This window comes from Zalophus californianus, chromosome 7, assembly GCF_009762305.2.
Source record: "Zalophus californianus isolate mZalCal1 chromosome 7, mZalCal1.pri.v2, whole genome shotgun sequence".
In the NCBI taxonomy this organism is placed as follows: Eukaryota; Metazoa; Chordata; class Mammalia; order Carnivora; family Otariidae; genus Zalophus; species Zalophus californianus.
This window is the reverse complement of record NC_045601.1, coordinates 115,590,301-115,600,146: the sequence shown is the minus strand read 5'-3', so window position 1 is coordinate 115,600,146 and position 9,846 is coordinate 115,590,301. Positions and strand designations below refer to the sequence as shown.

The 9,846-nt window shown below is 43.0% G+C and overlaps 1 protein-coding gene across 2 annotated transcripts in view; it reads left to right on the top strand.

The window, feature by feature from the left end:
- Positions 1-348: 348 nt before the first annotated feature.
- UHRF1BP1 (UHRF1 binding protein 1) overlaps positions 349-9,846 on the top strand; it is a 63,127-nt gene continuing 53,629 nt past the window's right edge. The window contains exon 1 of one of the 2 annotated variants that reach the window (XM_027602257.2): positions 349-616. In XM_027602257.2, the coding sequence (XP_027458058.2) occupies positions 573-616 (44 nt within the window). In that variant the 5' untranslated portion in view covers positions 349-572. Of the gene's footprint in view, positions 684-9,846 lie in introns of both variants that reach the window. The other variant, XM_027602259.2, reaches the window with a different exon arrangement.

Here is a 9,846-nt window from a genome sequence, read left to right as displayed (position 1 = left end):
GCCAGATTTTGCTGGAGTAGAGTTAGCTGGTGCTCAACAAATAATGAGTGAATGTGTGAGGGAAATGAATGAGAAACGGACGAGGCATTGCGCAGTTATCTAGAGAATTCCTGTAAAAAATGACAAAGATGCCGCCTTCCCCCTGTGCTTTAAACCACTGCGGGAACCTCACACACTTAGAGGGAAAGCCTTTCTGATTTCCCTGGGTAGAGAGGCAGGCCGCAGAGCGGTGGGAAAGAGCCGGAGCTAGCCCGCCCGCCGCCGCGGCGCGTGCGCGCGCCCGCCTCGCCCCGCCCCGCCCCTCGTCACGCGCGGCCCTCTCACTGCGCGCGACGCGGGCAACTGCGAGCAGTGCAGGTGGCGCGCGATCTCCGCGTCGATCGGGGCTGGCGGCTGCGGCGCCGCGCGGGTGGGTGGGATCGTGGCGGAGCTCCAGGCGCCGGGGCAGGGGCGGGAGAGAGCCATGGCGGCGGCATCCGGTCCCCGCGCCGCGGCGAGGTGAGGGGCCGCCTCTTCACGACTGAGGAGGCCACAGCTGCCTGCCTGCCTTCCACGCGGGCCGCGGCTCCGGCATGGCCGGGATCATTAAGAAGCAGATCCTGAAGCACCTGTCCCGGTGAGAGCACCAGCGCCGTCCCCCAGCCGTCCCGGGGCCCTTCCTAACCCCCTTCGACCCTCCTCCGGTACGCCCTCCTTCCGGCCGGTCCTCTCCTTAGCCCGAGCAGGTACTCCGTGGCGGCCCTCGCCTGAACTCTAGCTGGACAGTCTCCGGCCCGCTCGGCTGGCGCCGACCGTTGTCACCACTCTCTTCTTCCCTCGCCCTGGGCCCTCCGGTGCAGGGTTCTTCTGCCCTTGCGGGGGTGCCCCGAGCTTTCCTCTCGACCCTCGCAGCCTCCTTAAGCCTCCCGACCCTCAAGGATCTCCTGGCCGGCTGCCCCTGGCTCAGTTCCCACACCGCCGACCAGGTCACCCTGTCCTCGCTTGCACGCCCCCCCCCGGCCCCCCACTTAGTTTTCACTCCTTATTCCAGACAGGTGTTGGGGGATGCCTTAATACTTTTAGCCAGCCTTTGTATCGCAAGGGGAGAGTGATTCTAGCCTTGTACGCTCTAGTGGTTTTCTGGAGGTAGGAGTAGGGGGTGGAGCCAGTCAACAGGGGACACGGGCATTGCACTACTGTGTCTTTCCTGGTCTTCTCATTGCCTGGATGAGTGGTAGGTGACACACTTTTGCTGCCACTGTATCCCTTTTTCTGGCTGACACTCTGGCTTATTTACTGTTATGATTTTGAATTAGTAATTAGATTCAGATACATCTGTTGGTTAATCACCATGTTATAAAAGTAAAATCAGATTGGAGGCTGGAGCTGGAAGGTGCCTTTAGACTCTTTACTTGGATTATCTTCCTAATTCTTTCTCAGGTAGCACTAATCTAGGTGTTCCATGAGTTTGGTTGTTCTGTAGAAAGATTTAAAAGTAGGACTAATGATTGTGAAATGGTATAGAAAATTTAACTAAAGGAAAACTATTAATTTGAATAAACATAGAATCAGAGAATTTTAGGATTTAAAGATGATCTCACCTAAACAGCATTGTGTTTAAGAGCCCAGACTCTTTCTGGTTTACTTTCTTCAACTGTAAAATGAGGATAGTAATAGTAATCTAACTCAAAGGGTTATTTTTTTTTAAAGATTTTATTTATTTGAGAGAGCATGAGTGGGGGGGAGGGCTAGAGGGAGAAGGAGAAGCAGACTCCCCACTGAGCAGGGAGCCCCACCTGGGGCTATATCCCAGGACCCTGAGATCTTGACCTGAGCCGAGGGCAGATGCTTAACCTACTGAGCCACCCAGGTGCCCCTCAAAGGGTTATTTTGAGGGTTACATGAATAAATATATGTAAAGACAGCACAGTGCCTAGCACATAGTAAGTGCTCAATAAAAATGTGAGCTTATAGTTATCTTTTGGGCCACGGCACAAATTGTGTGACAATTTGATATAAGCCATAGACTTCATCAGAAAAATCTGCATATGCAAGCAGGTCATTTTTTATGTAAATTCTGGGGGAGAGTTATGAACCCCAAAAGCACATGCTTGAATCCTGCAAGGCCTCTTGAAAATAAGTGGGGTTATTCCCTGACTAGTTCCACTCTCTTATTTTATGTCTGAGGAAACTAAAGCCTAGAGAGGATAAACAACTTGCCCAAGTTGCAATGGAAGGTAAGGTAGTGGAATAGAACCCAGTTTGCTTACTTGCTTGCTTTTTAAAAGATTTTATTATTTTTAAGTAATCTCTGTACCCAACCCAGGGATCGAACTCACAGCCCTGAGATCAAGAGTCACTTGTTCCACTGACTGAGCCAGCCAGGCACCCCTAGAACCCAGCTTTCTAATTCTGGTATTTTTCCCTTTAGTGCACACATACTCTGTGCACTCTCTATGAGTACAGAGTTTTTAAAGAAAAACTTTCATAATATATGCTGACATATTCAGTGGATCCTTAGTGAACAGAGTATCTCTTTTAGATGAAGTAGGAATAGGTATGACAGACATGGGGAGAAATTTCTGAGCTCTTCAGTGTTGTGTGGTTGACTAAGGAGGAAGAGGAAGAGAAGGTTATTTGGGGCTGCAATATCAGGGTTCCAGGAAAAGGTCATAGGACATGGATCTGGTTGGGGGACAAGTCAGACTTCTTGGGCCTTTCTATTTGTTTATCCTGGAAAAATGGCCCAATCGTGTATGACATTTGTATCTCTGTATGGTCTCTCTGATACCTACAGAATCCGGCCTGCCTGGAGGGGAATTACAGCTTCTGTGTCTTGCCAAATCTCATGGGGAAAGAGAGGATAAGGTATACTGAGTTACTATGTTAAAGAAACATTTGTAGGTGTTTAATAATTATTTGTTGATGATGACAGTGCCAGTTGACCTGGAGGAGAGTGTCTTAACAGCAGGAAGGATATCCCAATGACTCTCATGTTTAATTTTGGTCATGAAGTTTCGGATATTATTAGTATTTTGTTAGAATGCATCTTCTTTATTAGTGTTTTGGTAAACAAGATTTGAGGGAGGTGGTCTTCAAGATATTTTCGTTAAGTGCCTGTTCCAGGCCCTAATCTGGGCACTGGGGATTCAGCAGCGAAGAAATGTAAACATCTTTTAAGGGCTTTTAACCTATGGTTTGGATGACTGCTGTGTAGTACAAATAGCTTCAATGCACAGTAGTCATTTAAATAGACCCAAGAGAAGACCTTTACTTAGAAACAAAAGTAATCATTTAAAAAATATCCAAAATTGATTTTTTTACTACATTAGATTATTCTTGTTTTAGCTCACCTTAGTTAATGACCTTTCGTAAGAAGAAATATGATTGATTGCCAAGTAAGTCAAGGGACTATGGCTCAGGAAAAGAGCATGGTCTGGAGCCAGAGAAGCCTGATTAGCCTTCCAGCTCTGTCACTTAAAGAACAGGTCAGCCTTTCTGAGCCTTAGTTTTGTTATCTGTAAAAGGTGAGAATAAGGAAGAATACCATGTACCTAGCAGAATTTTTTGAGGATTGGGGATAAACTATTTATTATAATGCCTAGCATGGAAGTAGGTAGCTATGGAAGTAGGTAGCTATGTAAAGAGTAACTGTTATAACATGAGTGGAGAAGTTAGGGACGCTACCCTAGTATGGATGACAGTAACCCACCTGACTGGCTCTTTTATTTTATTTATTTATTTTTTAAAGAAGATTTTATCCATTTATTTGACAGAGAGAGCACAAGCAGGGGGAACGGCCGGCAGAGGGAGAGGGAGAAGCAGGCTCCCTGAGGAGCAGGGAGCCCCACACAGGGCTCATCCCAGGACCCCAGGATCATGACCTGAGCTGAAGGCAGATGCCCAACCGACTGAGCCACCCAGGCACCCCCTGACTGGCTCTTTTAGAAACCTACCAGAAGTCTTGGGACACCTGGGTGGTTCAGTTGGTTAAGCATCTGCCATCAGCTCGGGTCATGATCCCACAGTCCTGGGATTGAGTCCCACATCAGGCTCCTTGCTCAGTGGGGAGTCTGCTTCTCCCTCTCCCTCTGCCTGCCACTCCCTCTGCTTGTGCTCTCTCTCTCTCTGTCAAATAAATAAATAAAATCTTAAAAAAAAAAGAAACCTACCAGAAGTCTTGATTATTTACTCTAAATAGCTGTAGGAAATGTGATTCTGAGTGACAGAGACACAGCTGATAGACATGATAGATATTTTAAAAACATAAGTATTAGGTAAAATGCAGAAGCATACAAGATTTCATAGTCCTCTTGGAGAATAAGAGAGCCTACTGTGAGCTCAGCCCTCTTAGTTCCTGATCAGTGTCTTCCCTCATTATTACCCATCCTCCTGAAGAGATCATCATGGCCAGCCCCCAGGGGACAGTAGGGAGCTGTAGGCTCAGAGTGGCCCACTGCTGGCCCAGGGTTTGTGGAGGTTAAGGTTTGTCTCAACTTCCAGGTCCTGCCTCTTTGTACTAGACTTTATTATCACCTTCATTTCCTAAATAATTATTTTGTTCATTTTCCAGTAATGGTTCAAATCATATATGCCTTTGTTTCCTTTCTGCATTTTTTTTGTGTTGCTTTAGAATAAAGCATTTTTTTAACTTAGCAAATACTTAATAATAATAACCAACTGTATGAATAAGCACTTTAAAGTCTTATAATGATGTAATTCTCAGACTATCCTTATGAGGTAGTTATTAGGCCTACTTTATAATTGAAGAAATGACACAGAGGTTAAGCAACTTGCGCAAAATCATAACTAGTAAGTGATGGAACTGGGATTCAAAGGTAGGCACTCTGATTCTCTTTACTACTCTGCTGCTGTACACTTCTCATCTACTGAATATTTCAAATTGAATATACCCTTGTCACCAGCATCCATGTGAAGAAACAGTATTGCCAGCACCTACGAAGCCCTCTTGTGTCTTCTTCTGTCATTGTCTTTATCAAGGGGTAACCACTGTCCTGATTTCTAACAACACAGATTAGTTTTATCTGTTTTTGTTCTTTATGTAAGTGGAATCATATTGTATTAATGCTTCTATGTTTGGCTTCTTTAGCTCAACATTTTTGTGAGATTAAACCGTGTTGCATCAAGTTGTAGATTCTGCATTTTTATTGCTGTATGGCATTCTATTATGTGAATGTACCTCAGTATATTTATATATTTTACTATTGATGGATATTTGGTTAGTTTCCCAGTGTAGGGCTATGATGAACAGTGCTGCTAGGAACATTCTAGTATATGTCCTCTGGTGAACAAATGTACACATATCTGTTGGGGATATACATAGGAGCAGAATTTCTGGGTTGTAGGATATGAACATGTTAAATTGTAAGAGATATTATTAAACGGTTTTCCCAAGTGTCTATACCAATTTGCACTTCCACTGGAAGTGTTTGAGAGTTCTGGTGGTTCTACATCCTTGTCAACACTTGGTATTTTCATCTCTTTCATTTTAGCCATTCTGGCGGCTGTGTTTTGAAAATTTTTTTACTTCATCTGTGGTAAACCAGATGGCCGCTTTATTTTCACGTCTGTTTAGTTTTTAAATTCTGATCTATTGGTAGATTTTAGTCAGAAGAAAATGTCAGAACATTGAAAACACAAGATCTTGTTGGAGCACTGTTCAAATTAGGGTACTTTATAACTACTATCCCATAGCATATCTTTTTTCCTTTTTTTTTTTTTTTTAAAGATTTACTGATTTATTTCAGAGAGAGAGAGAGAGAGAATGTGCATGGGGGAGGGGGAAATAGCAGAGGAGGAGAGAAACTCAAGCCGACTCAACACTGAGGGCAGAACTGGATGTGGGGCTTGATCTCACAACACATGAGATCACTACCCATGATATGCCCTGAGCTGAAACCAAGAGTCAGGCGCTTAACCGACTGTGCCACACAGGTGCCCCTAACCCATAACATTTCTTCTTCTTCTTCTTTTTTTTTTTAAGATTATTTATTTATTTATTTGAGAGACACAGTGAGAGAGCGAACACAAGCAGGGGGAATGGGAGAGGGAGAAACAGGCTTCCCGTGGAACAGGGAGCCCGATGTGGGGCTCGATCCCAGGACCCTGGGATCATGACCTGGGCCGAAGGCAGACGCTTAACCGACTGAGCCACCCAGGCACCCCAACCTATAACATTTCTTACTTGGAATGGATCTGAGGCTTAGCTCCCTGTCAGAATAGCATTCATGTACATTAAGAGAAAGAGAATGGTGTTCTTCAGGCATTTGGGCTTTTGTTAAATATTTGGTCTTCAGAATACCTTGGATATTTGTTTCATCCTGTTCTGAAAGCTGGGCACCCCATTTGCGTACCATTTCATCTTTACTAAAGGAACTAAAATTTGAATTTCATAGCCTTTGTGTTACAATCTTTACAGCTTTCCAAGGTTTATTGTAAAATGTCTTGTGTTTAAGTAGTATTTAAAAGCAATAAGAATTTAAAGCAGTACTGTTTTATGTATCTGACACACAACAGTTTAATGTACGGTTCACAAATAATGAAATTACCTGCTTTGAAAAATTGATTGAGAGGCACGTCAGTGTAGCAGAAAGAACCAGGACTTTGGATTCCAAAAGGTGGCTGTGCATTTTGACTCTGCCCCTTATAAGCTGTGTGTTCTGCAAGTCTTTTAGCTTCTTGAAGCTTCAGTTTATTCATCTGTAAAATGCGGAATAATAATGCACAATGTGGTTTTGAGGATTAGAAATCATTTATAAAAATGGTCTTTTTTTTTTTAAAAACATTTTATTTATTTATTTGATGGAGAGAGAACACAAGCAGGGGTAGTAGCAGGCAGGGGGAGAGGGAGAAGCAGGCTCCCTACTGAGTAAGGAGCCCTATGCGGGGCTCAATCCCAGGACCCTGGGATCATGACCTGAGCCGAAGGCAGCCGCTTAACTGACTGAGCCACCCAGACGCCCCTATAAAAGTGGTCCTGAAAAGGTATTCAGTAAACAGTGACTATTATTATTTATCTAGTATTTGTTAAAGTTACTCGAGAGATTGCTGTTAGTTTCTGAAGATAATACTTTTCAGCGTCTTTAAGGTTGTGCCTAAGGTATCTAAAGGATTTAGACCTTTGAATATTTAGAAATTGCATTTAACATTGTAATACAGAGAGGTGGAGATGAATGTTCTTTGTATCAGTGCTTAAGGAGAGAAGGGAACAAGGGCTATTTCTGTTTATCATTTTTTTTCTATCAAGGCATACTACAGAGGAAACTTTGACCTCAGCATGGGTGAAATAACTGAAATATATACATGGGGTTGGGTCCTAGTGGATGTACTTATACATAACCTAAGAACATAGCATAATCATATACTATATTCTTAGAGTGAAAAAAAAAAATCAGTGGTCATTTAGTTACCTTCACCTAATCTAGAACCTGGTTGAATAATCTGTAAGTATGGCTTTAATCATTGAAAGAAAAAAAAAGATTATTTTTTTAGGTTATTTATTTATTTGAGTGAGAGAGCAGAGTGAGGGAGAGAGAACATGAGTTGGGGGGAGGGGAGAGGGGGAAGCAGGCTCCCCGCTGAGCAGGGAGCCCAACTTGGGGGATCGATCCCAGGACCCTGGGATGATGACCTGAGCTGAAGGCAGATGCTTAACTGACTAAAGCACCCAGGTGCCCCCAAAAAGATTCTTTTCATCACAGCTCAATTATCTATACCCTCTATGATGGCGGGGACTGTGGTCCCTTGGCTGCTTTGAAAATCAGAGAGTTTGAGGGTGCTTTGAGTTGGTGCAGGAGAAGGTGTGTGGAATGGGAGCATATGGCTGGAATTCAGGGAACCTTAGACGTAGGGAGTGGGAATAGTGGTGGGGGGAGCAGAAGGGCAAGGAAACCCGTTTCACCTAGTATTGTTAAGGGACCTTTTGTTTTTGTGTGATGAGGCAAGTATTTGCTACTGATGCTGATTATAGATACTAAAGAATATTTTTCAGTATTTATAAGCTGTAGAATCAATCAGTATCTATAGTAAAGGGGAAAATTTAAGTGTAAAGCAATACACATTAGAATTTAGATAAAGGGTATGTTGTTTGTAGCTTCTTGCCATAAAAATAAGGACTAGATGTGTTATAAAATATTTGTTGGATTGACATTTTTTATTTGCCCACAGCAATGATCATTTTACATGTATACTTAGTCTTTATAGTGCGTTGGTCGTGTGTAGCTTGGATGTCAGCCTATCATTTTAAAAATTAGAACATTGATGGTGAGAGATCAGTGTATTTAAGTCTCTGACTTAGGAAGTGGTATGTTCTCAAATTTTATTGCTAAGTTTGGGATTTGGCGTGTGTATTCCAGTAGAAATAGTGTATTAAATGTTGAGTAGGTTTCCACGTTAGCCCACAAAACTCATAGTGGGTTAACTGTATATAATATAAGCTCAGTAGATGGAGTTCTGTGTCTTGGTTGTTGGGGAACCATTTGAAGGAGTGGAGATGGAGAAGAAGAAAAAACTTTTTTCTCTCCCATTTCTTGGAGTAAGGTCTTTTAGATCATTGAGATCATTGTATCTCAGCAAGGACTTTTTGTGGTTGTGATTAAGGGGTGTGACCAGCATTTAGTCAGTGGGCTAGAGATGCTGATGTCATCCAGTTTGCAGAATAATCTCCCATAAAGAAGCATAGTCCTTTGTTCTTTTTGAGTTTTGCATATTTGTTAGATGCATAGGTTAATTACCCATTTAAATTATATAAACCTAGAATCTAATTCTGTTGTAATAAACACAAAATATTGTAAGCTTTAAACTGTAGTGAATGTTCCAGACTGCACCTACCATGGGGGAAGATTGCTTTGAACTTTACCAAGTGTTTGTCATTATTTTAGAAAACGTCACTCTTGGCAGTGCTACTCGTGGAATTGAGTCTGTTAGTGTTGAGAATCACTGACTTAGACTAAATTCTAAAGCAGCTGAAGTTTGCTCTTGACACTCTTTCTTCCCTTGATGTCTTTCCCACCTCCTAAGGTCCTCCTCATGTACCCCGTTGCCCCAATTCTAGCCTTAGCCCTTCACTACCATACCGCCCTCCTAGGCCTGCCTGCCCTGCTCCTCTCACTTTTGCACCAGAATTCCCAGTTCTTTAGGATATATCATTTCAGCTAAGTCACGGGGGGCGGGGGTGGGGGAACGTAGAGAACATTTTTGGAGAAGGAATGCCACTCTCATTAGACCAGTTCTAATTCAGGGTCAGCTCCCCTAAGTTACTCTTAATTTCATAGCTTTTGATTCCACAAATACTCTGGAAGTTCCCAGTTTGTTTTTGATTTTCCAAAACTGGTTTCTGTGGCAGTTGGGGTGGGGCAGGGGGCTGGGCAGCCATTTGTGGCATGTCTGAGTCTTTTGAAAGTTGGAGATTTCCAATATATAGAAAATCCACATAAGGATTGGCTAAGCTCATTGAAGCTGAGTGCCTCCAGCCCTCTGGTCTAGTGCTTTCTCCGGCAGAGCTGAAAACATGCATTTCCCATTTCTTTTTTTTTTTTTTAAAGATTTTATTTATTTATTTGAGAGAAAGCATGCACAGGGGCAGAAGCAGAGGGAGAAGCAGACTTCCCGCTGAGCAGGGAGCCGGATGCGGGGCTCAATCCCAGGACCCTGGGATCTTGACCCGAGCTGAAGGCAGATGCTTAATTGACTGAGCCACCACCTGCATTTCCCATTTCTAAGAGACATCTGTTTTTCTTTTCATTTTGTTTCCTTCTTTCTCTCTTTTTGAAATCTGTGTTTTTTTGTTTTGTTTTGTTTTAACTTAGGTCAAAAAAGGGACTGCAGTTCAGGAATACATTTCATTTG